The sequence below is a fragment of the Oreochromis niloticus genome, linkage group LG7, assembly GCF_001858045.2.
Source record: "Oreochromis niloticus isolate F11D_XX linkage group LG7, O_niloticus_UMD_NMBU, whole genome shotgun sequence".
NCBI lineage: Eukaryota > Metazoa > Chordata > Actinopteri > Cichliformes > Cichlidae > Oreochromis > Oreochromis niloticus.
In genome coordinates this window covers 26,415,951-26,433,166 of record NC_031972.2, presented here as the reverse complement: position 1 = coordinate 26,433,166, position 17,216 = coordinate 26,415,951, and the positions used below count along the sequence as shown (strand labels likewise).

General features: G+C 40.9%; 1 protein-coding gene across 3 annotated transcripts in view; it reads right to left on the bottom strand.

Annotated features, from left to right (window-relative positions):
* LOC100711647 (tankyrase-1) overlaps positions 1-17,216 on the bottom strand; it is a 105,953-nt gene that overhangs the window by 52,988 nt on the left and 35,749 nt on the right. For all 3 annotated transcript variants that reach the window (XR_266090.4, XM_019361227.2, XM_005451397.4), the window contains 2 exons: positions 14,889-14,925; positions 11,814-11,889 (listed from right to left, as the gene is read on the bottom strand). Coding sequence is in view for 2 of the 3 variants with exons in the window: in XM_019361227.2 (XP_019216772.1) it covers positions 11,814-11,889; positions 14,889-14,925 (113 nt within the window). In the remaining variant the exon portion in view is untranslated. The remainder of the gene's footprint in view (positions 1-11,813; positions 11,890-14,888; positions 14,926-17,216) is intronic.

Sequence of the window (17,216 nt, the reverse complement as noted above, 5' to 3'; positions counted from 1 at the left end):
GAGATCTTTCTATTCAAAAGGTAAAAGCTCAGAAACCAAACTTTCCTGAAAAGACTGAAAAACTACAGAACTTCCACAGTGACAAATTCTATTGAAAGAAAATGTAGCTAAATATACACTCCCTGGTCACTTCAGAACTGCCTTAATTCTTCATGGCATAGATTCAACAATGTACTGGGAAAATTCCTCAGAGATTTTGCTCTAAATTGACACAAATGCATCATGTTGTTGCTGGAAAATTTCTAGCTGCTGGAATTTTTTTGGCTGCATATCTATGATGTGAATCTCTTCTTGTACCAAATCCCAAAGATGCTCTATGTGACTGTGGAGGCAATTTGATTACAGTGAATTACCATGTTAAAGAAACCAGTTTGAGCTTTATGACAAGGCACATTATCCTTCTGAAAGCAGCCATCAGAAGATGGGTAGATTAGATTAGATTAGATGAAACTTTATTAATCCCTCGGGTGGGTTCCTCCGGGAAATTCGGTTTCCAATAGCACAGCACCGACAGAAGTTACAGAATGTGAGCAGAAATATACCATATATAGACATATATAAATACAGAGACATATATAAAAACAGAGTATACAAAAGGGAAAAATAGAATAAATAGGAATAAGAATACAAGGGAATTCCACATTTCAAGTATTGTGAGTCTATTGCACCGTTGGATATTAACAAAAAGTATTGCACAGTGAAAAGGCACTACAGCTTAGTTGTTCCCCCCTCGTTTGTCCTCCTGTTTCCCCTCCCTCTCCCCTCCAACGAGGAGTTAAACAGTTTGATGGCATGTGGGACAAAGGAGTTTATAAGTCCGTTGGTCCTTGACTTTGGGAGAAGCAACCTCTCACTGAACAGACTCCTCTGGTTGTTTATGGCCATGTGCAGAGGATGCCCAGCATTGTCCATAATGTCCAGCAGTTTCTTTAGTGTCCTTTTCTCTGCCACTATCACCAGAGTGTCCACCTTCATGCCGACCACAGAGCCAACCATCCTGATTAGTTTTTCCAGCCTGGATGAGTTCTTCTTTGCTGTGCTGCTCCCTCAGCACACCACAGCATAGAACAGTACTCCAGCAACCACCGACTGGTAAAACATCCTCAGGAGCTTCCTGCAGATGATGAAAGACCTCAGCCTCCTTAGGAAGTACAGTCTGCTTTGGCCTTTTTTATACAGGTGCTGCGTGTTGCATGACCAGTCCAGTTTGTTGTCCACCCACAGCCCGAGGTACTTGTATGTGTTGACCACCTCCACCTCCTCTCCCTCAATCTGAACTGGCAGTGGACCTAGTCTGGACCTCATGAAGTCCACAACCAGTTCCTTGGTCTTTGAGGTGTTGAGTTGCAGGTGGTTTGTGTGACTCCATGTGACAAAGTTCCTCACCAGACTCCTGTACTCCTCTTCCTGGTCATCCCAGATAATAATGGATTGGATTTCATATAGCGCTTTTCAAGGCACCCAAAGCGCTTTACAATGCCACTATTCATTCACTCTCACATTCACACACTGGTGGAGGCAAGCTACTGTTGTAGCCACAGCTGCCCTGGGGCAGACTGACAGAGGCGAGGCTGCCATATCGCGCCATCGGCCCCTCTGGCCAACACCAGTAGGCGGTAGGGTAAAGTGTCTTGCCCAAGGACACAACGACCAGGACAGAGAGCCCGGGGATCGAACCGGCGACCTTCCGGTTGCAGATACGCTTCCCAACCCCCCTGAGCCACGGTCGCCCAGGCCAGTTCTTTTTGGGGACCGGGACGAGATACACCCCATGATGGCCGTGTCGTCCACAAACTTCTGAATATGGCATAATTCAGAGTTATAGCAGAAGTCAGAGGTGTACAGGGTGAAGAGAAGAGGGGACAGCACAGTTCCCTTTGGTGCTCCTGTGCTGCTGACCACAGTGTCAGATGTGATGTCCTTCAGCCTGACGTACTGTGGTCTGTCGGTGAGGTAGTTTGAGATCCAAGCGACCAGGCAGGGGTCCACCTGCATCCTGTTTAGTTTTTCCTGAAGCAGACAGGGCCGGATGGTATTAAAGGCACTTGAAAAGTCAAGAAACAGGATCCTGACTGTGCCTTTTCCCTTGTCCAGGTGTGAGTGGGCTCTATGTAGGAGGTACAGGATGGCATCCTCCACTCCGACATCCGGCTTGTATGCGAACTGTAGTGGGTCCTGGGCATGTTGTACCTGTGGTCGGAGGAGGTTGAGGAAGAGCCACTCTAGAGTCTTCATAAGATGTGACATCAGTGCCACTAGTTGGAAGTCATTCAGCTCATTGGGCCAGTTCTTTTTGGGGACCGGGACGATGCAGGATGTCTTCCAGAGGGCGGGCACTCTCCCCAGTCGCAGACTGAGGTTGAAGATTCGTTGTAGACTGTGGTCATAAAAGGACTAGCATTATTGGTAACAATACTCAAGTAGGAAGTGATGTTAAATGATGCTCAGGAGGGCCAAAGTGTAACCAGACAATGATTTTCCATCTTTTATTGTCCAATTCTGGTCAGCCTGTGTGAATTGTAGCCTCAGTATCCTGCTTTTAGCTAACAGAAGTGGCACCTGGTGTGGTCTTCTGCTGCTTCTAGGTTTGCTTTATTGCACTAGAGATGCTCTTCTGTATACCTTGGTTGTAACAAGTGATTATTTGAGAACCTTCACAGAAGTTATTTGAGTTACTGTTGCCTCCTCAAAAGCTCAAAACAGTCTGACCATCTTTCTTTGACCTCTGGCTTCAACAAGGTGTTTCTGCTCCGAGAACTACCACTCACTAGATATCTTCTCTTGTTTTAGACCATTCTCTGTAAATCCTACAGATAGTTATTTGGGGAAAATCCCAGTAGCTCAGCAGTTTCTATACTCCGACCAGCCTGTATTGCACAAACAACAATGCCACATTCAGACTCGCTTGAAACATATTTCTTCCCCATTCTGATGATCAGACTGAACTTAAGCAGGTTGTCTTGACCATGTGTACATCCCTAAACGCACCAAGTTGCTGCCATGTGATTGCCAGGTTAGATATTGACATTAAAAAGCAGCAGAATATGTGTACTTAACATAGTTGCTGGTGAGCATGTAAGCTAATAATGCACCAACTGTGAAATTTGTGATATTGTGGTATGAAACAATTGCACTGATTTGTTCTTTTCCCATTCTGACAGATAAGTCAATAATATGTCAAGATGACGGGGAAAAAACAAGGTCAAGAATTTTAATTATTTATATAAATACTTGGAAGTTTAATAAATATTGCAAAGCTATTTATAATTTTTCACTGCTTGTTATTGCTTATTGACCTCTTATATGACTTCAAAAATATTTTTGACATTTAATTTAAGTTATCAGAGGTAAAGTAAAAAAAATAACAGTCTTTAAAGAAAACCACAGAAAAGACTAAGAGGTCCTGAATTTGAAAACAATATTTCAAAGCCATTCTTTCTTTAGAGTTAAAAATTTGCTGCTGTATTCCTGAAAAGTTTTGAAATCCTTGTTGTTCATCAAATGGGAACGATAAACACTGTTAGTCAGCATGGTGCCCTCAGCAGGAAAACCTCTCATAATCATCATCCAAAGAAGACTTTAATCAAAAGTCTTTTCTCTTCTCTCTGTGAATCGGAGTCTTGCTCTTGCTCTTTAGTTGTGTATTTCTTTGATGTTCGTGCCAGCAGGAACACAAGTGGGTGATGATTCTCACTGCTGAGATATAGATCCAAAAACTCACAATATTCTCAAACACACACAAACAAATGCAAACACACATTCGCAGCAGAGGCAGCTCGACACAATCCAAAACTTGAAATGTATTCCCTGAAAACCAAACAGAGAAGTAGATTACAAGCACAACTGCTGAGCATCAGTGCAGCAGAAGCTATAAGAAGGTAAAGCTGAACTTTTAAGATATGACGAGTACGCATGACGAACCTCAGTGTGTACGGAGTGGGTAGTCAGAAAGCATAGGCCATTTTCATAAAGAAGCAATCTGAGAGCTATAAGAGTGTGTGTGTGTGCATGTATGTGTGTGTACATGGGAGTAAGCGGTAGGTTTCAATGGAGGCAGCTTGATAACACCATCCACTCAGCTGTGTTAATAATAACCCACTCCGATGGCTCCTCAATCATCTGAGTGCGCGTACACGCATGCACACATACACAAAGGAGCATCTATATTGTGGTGGAGTGTAATAAGAAGGAGAGGTTCAGAAATAGAGCTGTGGAGAGGAAAACAGTGACTGGAACAGGCCTACATACAACACATGACCAAATGGATGCAAATACCTGACCACAGGGCTGGCATTATCACATAAAATCAATGTCAGGATTAACTGTCTTATGCATTAATGAGTATTTCTCAAATACATATAAATCTTTAAAGTAGATATTTTCACGCATTTTTTCACTGCTTTTATTTGGAACCCAAGTATCACCCAGAGAAGGGGCCAAAGGGTCCAGTGCAGTGAGGATTGGGCCTTGGCAGTCCAATCTCTGGCTGCTGAGGCTGGCTAACAGGACATGGAAATTCCCTTTTCTGGTGGAGAGGGAGCCTTCTCTAACACACAAATACCTGAACACAGGTTGGGTCCTGACTGTTTTCAGTATGTTCAAAGTACAGTGTAAAGTACCCAACCTTCTTGGGGGTCCCTGAGCAGGGTAATGAAAGATGCCCCATCTGGTGACTCAACTGCCCTACTAGGGACTTGAAATCTCACGTGGAAAATGACAGTGAGACGGAAAATGTGACTGGGAGGAATGGCCTGCCCAACCTGAACATCAACATTGCGTGCTAACGGCAGTTTGTCTATAACTAAAACCATGTTTGAACATAAGGGTGTCCATGAATAGACATGCCACTAGGACACCATAGGCCAAAGGTCGATGATCAATTTTTTAATCATACTGTCACACCACAGCTGTCAACTGATCACCACCTGATGATGGGATCATGCACTATTACTAGTTATGGTCACAAGCTCTGGGTAGCGACACAACAACTTTGATCATGGATACAAGCAGCAGAAATGAGCTGGGTCCAGTCTCAGGGATAGACTGAGGAGCTAGACCATTAAAAACTGGAGTAGATCCACTGCTCCTCCGCATCAAAAGGAGCCAGTTGAGGTGATTCGAGCCCCTGACCAGGATGCTTCCCGGGCACCTCCTAACTGAGGAGTTCCAGACATGTCCGACAGGGAGGAGGTACCAGGGCAGACCCAGGACATGCTGGAGAGATTACATTTCTCAGTTGTGATGGGAATGTGTGTGTGTCCCCGGAACAGGTGGAGTAGGTGGCTGGGGCGAGGGCGATCTGGGCATCTCTGCTTAAATTGCCCCTATTCAGCACATTAAGTGATGTGGCTGTTTGAAGATACTGAAACAAACCTAATGTGTTTTTTTTTCCCCTTCCTTGTAGTAATTACATACCTTGTAGCTTAATCCTGCATCACATATAACATAATTGTGCTCAAAGAACCAACACAGCTTCTTTTTTCCATGCCAGCTCTTCTTTATCCTCACACCAGACTACTTCTGTTTCTAAAACTGCTAACTAGCGAGAGCACGTCAAATGCAGTCCTGTCATAGTGTGTGTCCACAAATATAAAAACTGAACACACACTGAGGGAGATGAGCTGTTTGTTAATGTAGCTAAAGAGCATTACGGATACGCCAATTACCCGTAAGAGAGTATTCAGTTTTTGATTGATTAAAACTTTGACTCTGACTGTAGCCTGTCCACATACTTTTGGGCATATGGTCCGTCTCGCTTTCTGTCTGTTTGCCTTCCCTCTGTGCGTCTCTTCTCATGTGTGTTGTATACAAGCAGAGCTTTTTAATTCTCAAAGAGCCATCTGCAAATAACATTTATGCTCCAGATCTTTGTTTGCTTGTGGGAGTGTGTGTACGCATGTGTGGTTGAAAAGGGAGAGACTGAGAGTCTGTGCCATATCTAATTAAATTGAAATGGAGAACAAAAGGCTGGAGAAGAGGGGAAGACCAAAAGAGACGGCAGTGACTCTTGTTTAATTTTAAAGAGGAGTACCATTATTATCAATCATTAGGACTCTTCCAGGCTCTGTGCAGGGTCCTTTCATTATCTGTGTGAGAGTGTGTGATGCTCCCCTCTTGTTTATGATGATAAATGTCAATATTTTATTGGTTGAAATATTGCAGATTTTTTTTAAAAAGTGCTGGTTAAGTTATGCAAGTTTTGCACATCTGCATACTTAAAATATCGAAAAATGTATGTTGTTTTTTCAGAACTTGAGGCAAATGCCTGTGTGTATTATAATAATCTTATTTCAGGAGAATGGCCTGCATTAATATAGCTCACTGGCAGTGTTTCCAACCATCAGGATACCTTTATGCTACATGCCACGCTTGCTTTTTTACACACATTACATTAAGAATTTGCATCTGTATTATGTAATACCCATTATTTCATTTTCTGCAATTGAGTGTTTTTATTCTGACACTTTCCATCAGGCGAATGTGCTTTGGTTGTCTAAGTGAAAGGACGGGTGACAACTGCAAATGTTTTTACTATCCCCCAGTTTCAACTAATATCTACAACCATTAAGTAGAATTCAGTCATTTCTGTTAGTCGTACCCCCACTAAAATACCCTAAGACCATAGTGAGGATGAATCTGCACTGGCGTGCAAATGTATTCCATCTACCCTGCATGAGTGCTTTCAGCCCAGGCAATTAAAGAGCATTACAAATACAGATTAAGTAGAAGAGGTCATTTCAGTATCTGTCTGAACACAATTTTTATTCTCTGGATGAGGCTGCATGTTTCTATACTCATGCTCCATTAAATTTCAGCGTCCCTCAATGATCTCTTGCAGTTGTCCCCTGCATATCCAAAGAATTTCAAATTATACGGTTTTCCCTCTGGGGTCTCACATCCCCAGCAGGCCACCTGCACAGATAATAGCTAGAGGATGCTCTCTCACAATTACGGATACGGGAGTGATGTGATGAATACAAGCCGCAGCTGAGTATCATCAACAACACACCCAAGTACCCATAATTAGAGGAAAGAGCCTCCTCAAGGCTGTTGTAGCATTAATATGACAGTTACCAAAAGTATAGGGTGAAAGGATCTCTTTGGCTCCCTGGTTGTCCCAGCAGTTGCCATAGCAACCAATAACATACTGCACGTTTTGCATCGGTGACCAATAAATTACAGATATATGTTTACTGGAAAAAATATAACCAGATCACTAAGTTAAAACCCCAAATGTAAAAAAATGCTTTAAAAATAAAGGGAATGTACTGATTTTTCTGAATAGTGTTACACACTGAACATGTCGATGCCTCAAGGGAGAAAAATAGTAACAGCAAGCTGCTATAACATTTCATTGTATGGTGCCATGTTTTCTTTTGCAGTAGAGTCCCACTCATGTTTTTAACTCTTTGCCTTCAGTCTGCTTATAATGCATCTTCAGTCCCTATCATCACTCATTTAGCACGCACTGCAAAGAAATTCAAACATATGCTGTGTAATCAGAGGACATAGTTGCTCGATTTATGGACAATTCTCCTTAAATCGATCATTTTGAGGGAAGCGTGATCACTTCCTATTAGCCCTACTGTACTAAACTGAGTGCAATTCATATCGAGGACACTCTTATGATAAGGAGTGAATGGACCTAAATAGATTAAAGTAGACCTGTTTGGATTTTTCTTTTATATATACTGTTACAATATTTGTTTGTCATGAACATGAGCAAAGTTTCAAATGAGTCTGGCTCTGTATACAGAGCATATCACTACATATCCCCAATATGGTCATCTCAGGTAAACAGTTACAGGTACACAGCATAGGTATGTGCACAGCAGCAGCAACAACCTACAGCTCATTTTTTGAGGGTTGCCAACATAACTGACTTAATGGGAACGACAATAGAGACGGCAAAATAAGCCCAGTACAAAGTAAAGAACGATTATTTTGAACTCAAAATCTTGCTAAACTGCTCTTCTAGTGGTACTGGAGATAAAAACATAAGGCTCCCACTTCGTTGAGCAGGCAGCCCAGATACTGAAGGCTAAGGTCCTATAACATCCTATAAGCACCAACTACTACATTTCTGGTACTGTTACATCCTCACATAAAAGCTAATAGTAAAAGAAAATAAAGGACTGAATTCAGTGTAAATTAATAAGAACATGAAGATTGCCACCTGGTTTAACCTGTTTTTGTTTTTGCAGCTATAGATCTAACTTATTTTAATACATTTTACTGTCATGTTTATGGAGATTGCAATAAGAAAACCAAAGAAACCAAAAGATAACAGTATTATACTCCACTGCAGTACTTTACATTAAGAAGCCGTTGTTCTTGTTTAAAAGAAAATTGTAAAATAAAAGTTAAAACCTTGGTAATCTAGCAGCCAGTACTTTACTGTTATTGAAAACCGTGGCTTGTCACAAGATGAGCTTCTAAAATAATCTGACATACAACAAGCACAAACTTTTGGGTTTAGGGTTTAGTTTAATGTGAAAATCTAAACTCCATTTCTCAGTCTCCTCTCCGCTGAGAAGAATAACAGTTCAGAGTAAAAAACCCAAGAGAGACTCGATAAGAGCTCAAGTGGGACCACAAAACTGTTTGGACACTCGTTGCTGAAAAGTGGAACTGTCTTACTCTGTTCTCAAGGAAAAAACAAGGTCAGCAGCAGTTTTTATTTCTGTCAGGCTGGAAAACAGTAATGTGCAAGGCCATAGGGAGTACTTCAACTAAAGCTACAAAAATACAAAACTAGAAGAGTAGTTTGCTTTTCCTTCCAGTTATTCATCCGAGGGACTAATCAGTCATAAGCCAGATGTGCTGCTGCAATGCAGCAGAGCTCAACCTTAGGCTCAGGGCTCCCTGCGGACGCATGCGGTGAGGCTGTAGTCACAAAAGTTTCTCCATTAAGTTAACAGGATATAATACAGCGCTTTTCTCTGTAGGGCTGTGTACTTTTGGTGTTGTACCTGGCATTTCATTTAGCGTGGCTGGCATTCTTTCAAGTTCTAAGTTCTCACTTTATCCTCTGCAAGCTAATGAGATCAGAATTAACTTCAAACTGCAACCTTAGCTGACTGCTAAAGTCTCATCTCACTTTTATTATTATTATTATTATTCAACTGTAGTATTATTCAACTAAGTAAAAACATGCAAAAGGTTTAATTATAATCAGGGTTTCTGAAAGTTTACTTTAGACCATTATGAATGTTATTTAAGTCGTAATTCACATCTATAGTTGTAAGAAAGGGAAAATGGAGTCCCAGAGAGGCTTGAAGAGTAAACAAATGAATTTGTCTTGTCAGAATTGGTCAACATGGTTTAACTCATTAGCCCTACTAGGAGTAAGCATTGAAGCTCTTTTCCAAACTGAGTGGTTTCAGTAATAATGTCTTATCTTTATGGGGGAAAGAGTTAAAGCAGTTGACATCTGTCTGCACTGTTTTTCTTTGACTGGTGTTAAGCCATCATGTCCCAAGTCCAGAACATCCCTGATCTTCCTGTTTGTGTTCAAACATTGTCCCCAAAGAAAGATATAAGAGTTAAAATTGTTGCTACAGAGTGAGTTATACCTGGGTTGCACTTGGTAATGGTCCCAATGTACAGAACATTATTGGGCGATGGGAAACATCGGTGGCATCTTTTGTCCACTTCAAGTCTTTCTGACTTGTTGACAGTAACTCTGTCTCTAAATCCCAAATTTGTGCTTTGTTTTTTTGCAAAAGTTTACAAACTGGGTTTTTCCAACTGTTCTTGTTGAATGCTATCATAACAAAACTATTTTTAACTTCTAGTTTTTTATCCTTTTTTTGACTAAAAGTTGCTATTTTTGTTTTATGGGAGGAGATATTGAGCCAGCCCATGCACCAGATTCTGACACATAAACTACAACAAGTTCTGACTAAGCCACGCAACTTTTATTCGTCGTTATTGCATCCATATTGCTATTTTTGTTTTAGTGTAATCAGTACAATAAAATTTAAAAAACATTTAAAAGACTGAATGTGCAATCAACTCTCTACAACATTAGCTTCCAAAATTCAATACATTTTTATGACCCGTCAAATCTGACATTTTAAAGGTTTAAACTTTAGACGATTGATAGCATTTTAGACTCAATTTTAGGACCCTAAGGAACTCTGCAATATACCCTCCATATGACCACTATGTGAAAAGTTGTAAACTGTGCTTCCAATTCACTAAGCAGCTTTCAGTATGTTGAGCTTTGCATCTGACAGTACTGGAAATGAGCCCACACTTGGGTGCCTCCTAATTAACCAGGCTTTCCCTTTCCCTCCTCTCCCTTGGACACGTTCGGAGAACTGTTCCAAGATGACCATTAATTTAAATCAAACCTAATTTCACAAATTTAATTTAATGTCTCTAAAATGTCTTTAAAAGGAGTGGCTCTATTCATCCCTTCACATGACTTGCATTTCAGATTCAAGCTACTGTACCTACAATGTCTTCCAAACTAGGCATCTCATCAAGACCTTGAACTCCACATGACAACGAACCAACAAGGTTATATGACTGGTTCAGTTTGTCTGTTTGTTAGAATGATTACTCAAGGTTACAAAGAGACTGGAGTGAAAATCTTACCAGAGGTGGTGCTTAGAAGTGATTTACTTTTCGAGTCGATCTGGTGTAGATGTGGATTCAGGAATTTTTGAAGACGATTTTTACAATCCAAAACTGGGCATTATACAGAAACTACAAGACAACATCTTGACCATAAAGGTTGTCTGTTGCTTAAGCATGAAGGTTGTGAAGAGATTGTTCAGCCTTGGCAGAGCTTTGCAATCTTAGTCACCTTATATTTCTGAGTGAAGGGTACTCAAAAGTTCTGCCAAGGTTTGACCACTTATAGATGTTTTATGTGAAAGATTTCTGTCTGGGCATCTCTCACTGGTTTCAAGTTCTCACATATTTCTCCACAGCCAGTCAGAATTATCAATGTTATTATCAAAAAGGCTGCTCAGAGGTCGTTCAAGCATGTTGCTAGCCATTCTGTCAATCAAACTACATCTTTACAGGCTTTATGGAGCAGATAAGCTGGGTTTTTAAGCCTATAATTCTTAATAAATCATACCTGCAACTTTAGCTTTACTATTTAATCTTTTATATAAATACCTTCGTGTTAAAGGTTACCCTTAACTGTGTGTCCTTCAAAGCCTCGGCTCCTTTTGCACAAAATAATTTGCTTTGAATGAGGAATCGGATGGGAACTGTGTCATTTTCATTACTATCAATGAACACACCTGAATCCATTCTCCACTCTTCTTACTATTCAAAGCTAATCCATGTACATGCAACTGCAGTAGTGCAGACATTCAAATACAAGTATGCTATTGGGGGGCAACTTCACAATTTGCATATACTTCAATCAGCTGAAAAAGCAGGAAAAAAAACAAAAACTGTACCTTTGTTTCAGAGACCGTAAAAGAGCTATCCCTGAGTCTGACAGTACCGTGCGTCCTGCCACCCGCGCTATTGTTCAGCACGGGTGCTAATTTATTCACGGAAGGTTTTGTGTCTTCATCTATTCATTTTATTGACTGACAGCCGAGAAAGGCTAAGCCTGCTGGTGAGTGCTAGGATTATTTCATAAAGCCAAGGCGCACAGCTGCCAATACCAGCATTTGTTTAATTTTTCTAGGCTAAATAATAAAATAAAACCACCAGTTGGTTGGTTTTGTACCCCTAAAACCCCTCCGAGTTGCAGTCACTCAGGAAATGAGTGATGAGCTTATTATTGCTCGACTCTGTGTGGGTGTATACGCTTTTGTGCGTACACGCTTTACTCTTACCTTGCGGCCGTCGCTCGCATGGCAGTTGACGTTGAGCGGCGTAAGCAAGGCCATTAGCTTCTCCTCGTTTCCACTCCTGCAAATGCACACACACATACATACATAAACACACAAATGTTAGACAGAAAACAATCACTGCCACCACAGAGGATTAGCACCGTTGCTCTGCAGCAGTGTGGAGAGAAAATGAGGAAAAATTAGATAAGAAGCTTGAGATTGAGGCAAAAAGCCTGAGAAATGTGATCTGCAAAAACGTACTGGCAGAGGAAATGTTTGGAGGATGGACCGATGGTGCATGGACTAGTGTTTTCCTGTAAAATTTAGTGCAATATGCCATGAAAATCAATTAGAGATGCCTCTTTGGCCACCTAGCTAAAGAGGAATTAAGATTTTGTCTGTACTGCTGATCTGTGTTTCCTGGTTCTTGGACTGACTGGCCTGACATTGGATGACCACCAGGAAGTGATGCCAAGGCAGCAGCCAATCCAACTACCATCCACCCCAACAGCCATAAAAGAAGAAGCTGTCAGTTGGTTTAAAAAAAGGATTACTGTCCCATTCTTCCATGCTCCTCTTTAATTCTTTTATCTGTTCCTTGATTGGACCTCTCCTTCCTTCTCTTTGTGTCTATATTTTTCATACTCTATTAAAAAATAAAAAAAAATAAAAAAAGACATTCACATCCAGTCCTTCTCCCAGAGTGAAGTTTCCATGTTTCCTCACTCTCGTAGCTGCTTTTCACCCCATTCCAGCCACCATTACCTCCCATCTCTTAGTTCTCCCCTCTTCATAGTTATCTCCTCTATTTTCCTCCTGCTCATTTCTTCTCTACTCTCTTCTTCTGCAATTTTTCCTGTCCACCTTCAGTTCCAATATGCAGTGGCTTCCCCTTTTTCCTTCTATTTCTTTTCCAAGGACTGTTAGCAAATACAAGAGAGACTTCCTTTTTGATGCATGATGTGTTGAATATTTGTTTACACTGTGGCCATGAATATTATCTGAAATTAGTCAAAAATTGAAGGAATATCTCACTATTTTCTGAAATATGTTACGCTGCTTTCTTGCCACTATCAGGAATTTACACCCCGCAGCTGACTGCAAAAATAAAAAAGAATAAGCCAATAAATTTCCCAAACCATTTAAGTTGGTTAATGGACCAACTTCTGGCTATGTCTCTTAATGTTTTCAAAAATGCAGTTCCTTTACATTCACAGCCCTGACTAAAGCAACAGCCCACCTGCAACTTACATCCAACTTTCATCCTGTTAAAAAGTTTCCAAAGCACTTAATCTGTATGTTTAAAGTATGTAAGCTCCACCATTAAAACCTTATAGTAGTACAGTTGTTGCCTATTAGCTACAAGAAGCTAGCAGGGTTACAAACAGTTTATCGTTGTGGTCGTTTTTGCAATATGGTGTGTGCCAAAAGTAACATCACAGTTGCTGGTTGTTTTGGTAACTAGTACACCTCCTGATTTTTCTAACGTGGCATGCTACATGTAATGCAGCTGATCTGTGGGTATGATTGAGCTATAGATCACTGAAAATAAGATTTTGGCACAACTGCTGAAAAAGAGAATTTCCTGTTTTGCCTGTAGTGCCAACGAGGTGAGGAGTGACACCTATATTTTTGGAGAATACTGCAGTGAGTCAATTACACCTAAATCATTAAAGGGATCTGTGACGTCGCAGCTGGGCAGATACCAGCTGTGGTTGAGTTCTTACCGATCCCCAAAAATAAGTAACTATTTTTATTTTTTAAATGTTTACTATATTCAGGCGTATGAGGTGCTAATTTATCAACTATGTGTTCTTTGAAAACTGTTCCATTTCCCTCAAAGTAGCATCACCATCATCATCAGATACCATTTTACAGATCACCACAGAGTTTCTTGTCAGCTGACTGATGGCCTTAAAGGGACAGATTTGCCCCACTGGGCAGACATCTTTCTGCAGCAGCTGCATATTTGCCTTGTCTAATATTTGCTGTTAAATACATTAAGAATGTATTGAGCCACTGCACTCCTCAAGAAAGCTATCTGGCCCATAAATGAAAAGGTTAAAAACAAAAGAAGAGAAATAAAAATGATTTTTTTTCTTTTGCTCACACACACACACACACACACACACACACACACACACACACGAAAAAATAAAAACATTCTGGAAAATGACATGTGTGATAAGCCAGTCAGTGGCTCAGCTGTGAGAGCGCCACAGTGGGTTCACAGTTCACACTTAAACAGCCTACTGACCCCATAATACAGTGGTAATGCTATACTGGGCCAGCTGCTGCCTTACGTGTGTGTGTGTGTATGTGCATGTGCGCGTGCATCTGTGTATGGCTGGAAGAGCGGGAGACAGGAGGGGGTCTACTGGAGCGCTCAGCCACCCACACACAATCCTAAATGAAAGCTCTTCCACTTCCACATGCCCAGAGATGGAAACAGGCAGACACACACAAGTGCACACACACACACACTCACAGCCCACATGCACTGCCTGCAACCATAACATGCCTCCAAAATGCACAAGTGTCACTGGCTCAAAAGTACTGAGCTTTCTATATCTGAAAAACCTGTCTAGTGTGGGAGCTGAGTGTGTGTGCATGGGGAGAGAAAAAAAAAGAGGCTCAAGTGATAAACAGTTTGACAAATAGGGAGCAAAAAAAAGAAAAAGATCAGTGGAGGCAAGTAAACAGAAGAGAAGAGAAGAGAAGAGAAGAGAAGAGAAGAGAAGAGAAGAGAAGAGAAGAGAAGAGAAGAGCATGAGTGACAGGAACATGCAGAAAATCAGAAATAGGAGAACTCTGATGGAAAACAACAAACGAGGGTGGAGGATGAAAAAAAAAAACAACAACAACAGAGAAATAAAATAAAGGGTATCAGACATGGAGGGCGAAAGGAGATACATGAAGAGTAGAAACGGGTACGGGAAACCACAGCAGCGAGTCAAGCTGAGAAGAAAGTAAGCAGGGGAACAAGAGATGAGAGGGAGGCTTAAAGAGGCAAGAAAGCAGGAGAGGGAGCATGACAAAAATGAAAACAAAGAAGAGCATGCAGACTCTGGTACTCACCTTGCCGCCTCCAGCAGCTCATCCTTCTTGTATTCACCTAGATGGTTACAGAAGATCATGGTGTCAGACAACTGGCCAGTAACACACATCAACCACACACAGACACACATGATCAAGCGCAGAGAGGAGCCATGTAAAGACCCACACACTGACTATTGGGGGAAGACACCATCTTTCTTTCTATTCCTCTCCACCCCCCACACCCCCTTCCCTTTCTCCACCTCCTCTTTCTCTCCTCTCTGCTATTCTCACTCAGCGCGCACCCCTCTGGCTCCGGTTGCCGTGACGATGTGTTGCCGGCAGCGACCACAGCACGTTCATTGTTTGGGCGACGAGCGGAGGACCGACACACGCTCTGCCTCTATCCGTCCGTGCGTGTCTCCATCCTTCTCTCCTTCGCCGCGTTTGTCTCCGGTGTCTCGGCCGCTGCTCATATTGCTAACGAGCGTCCCTCGTTCTCCATCATCTCTGTCCCTCTCTCACTCACCCTCTCTCTCTCCTCTTTTTCTATCTCTGTCTTCCTGCCTCCCCCCCCCTCCTATGGGCTCAGGAGGCGCAGTTACCATTTAAAAAAAAAAAAAAAAAAAAAACCTGAAATAAACAAACCCCTCCCCCTGCTTCCTCACCCTCTCGCCATCTCTCTTGCGCTCCCTCTCGCATAGCCCTGCCTCCCTCATACACTATAGTCAAAACACTCACACCTTCCTCTATGTGTCTTTTCTGCCACTGAAACAGATGTTCTTGGGTGGGGGAAGAACACATCTGTAATATTGCTGGACTGACTTGGATATTTATGCCCGTTTGGCATTACTGGCCCTACTTCAGAGTTTGTGGTTATAGATAACTGGGGACCAAAAATAAAGTCACCAATTTGACAGTAATATTAAAATAAATCATGGGTAATAAAAACTCCTCTATAAAATCTTACCTACACATGAGTAAATACAAAAAACAAATTTTTTCTTTCTTTTTTTAGCACAACAATGGGGAACGTCGATGGTGTACCTGCTGCTCGGTGTATGCCTTTTTGTCAGACTTGGGGACCACAGTGTTGGTTTTTGTGCAGCCATTTACTCCGTTGCTGGAATTTAAAAAATGGGGGTTTTGAAGGAGTAAAGGAGTCGATCTCAGGACTCATCGAGTGACTGACCAATTGATGGCATGCAGTCTGTAGACATCACATTTTTGTACTGACTCAGGTCACTTGGAAGCCCTGGCCAAGCAAGTACTACAAAAATACCTGGTACCAGGGACTACCTCCTAATGAAACACCCACAAGAACCAAATTCAGTTGAGTAGCGCTTCAGTACTTAGCCAAGTAACTACTGGTGAAAAGAGGCAAAATAAGTTAATATACTACAGTGAAATGCACTAGTTGATTTACAAAATGTGACACAAATTACCATTTTCATTTTATATATATTGCATATATTTATCTTTTGAATTAAATCACCCTTTTATGTTTTACTTAATTTATTAATTAATGTATTTATGTATTATCTTCCATTTGTACTAAAAATCTTATTATTAACCACAGAAAGATTGTGCCTTGCTGTGATTTCCAGACTGGTGCCGTTTTCTGCTGTTAACTTGGCATTGAACAACCCATAGAAAGTTGATCCTACGATATAACGGGATCGGCTGACAGGCTCTTAATTTGCACAGTGAAGCAGAAATGCAAAAAGAAATATCAACTGAAAATACAGACATAAATAAGCTTAAAGAAATAAATAGGGGGACACTGCATACATTAAAATTGATAAATTCATGAAATAAAAAATTATATGACAAAGTAAATTAAGAAGGACACAAAACATATGTTACACTTTTATATGCCACACATTTATATATATATATATATATATATATATATATATTTTATATATATATAGTTATATACATAGATATATACATTTTTAATTTTGGCACTTCCAGCCTTCCGCAAAAGGATACACAATAAACTAAAGATCCATTATTATGGCTGAAGGCTATCTCTAGCAATTATAATTACAAAAGTTAGAAAATAAGGCACACATTCTTTCCTTACTTACATTAAGTTGTGGGACTGGCAAGACACAGAAATAAAGAACAGGTATAAATTGAACAGCTTGGGCAGAGATATCCTTTTAGTCCCTAGTGTCAGTCACGCTTCAAAAACACCGGATTGTAAAATTCTTATTTTAATGCTACAACAAAGCTTTCCTTTTATCTTCATCATTTGGGTAATTTTTCATCATTGGGAATCTCCCTTTAGACGTGCAGGCAACAGTCTTCACACACTGAGCTGTCGTCTTTGTGACGGACAAACTAAATGACATTAAATCATTG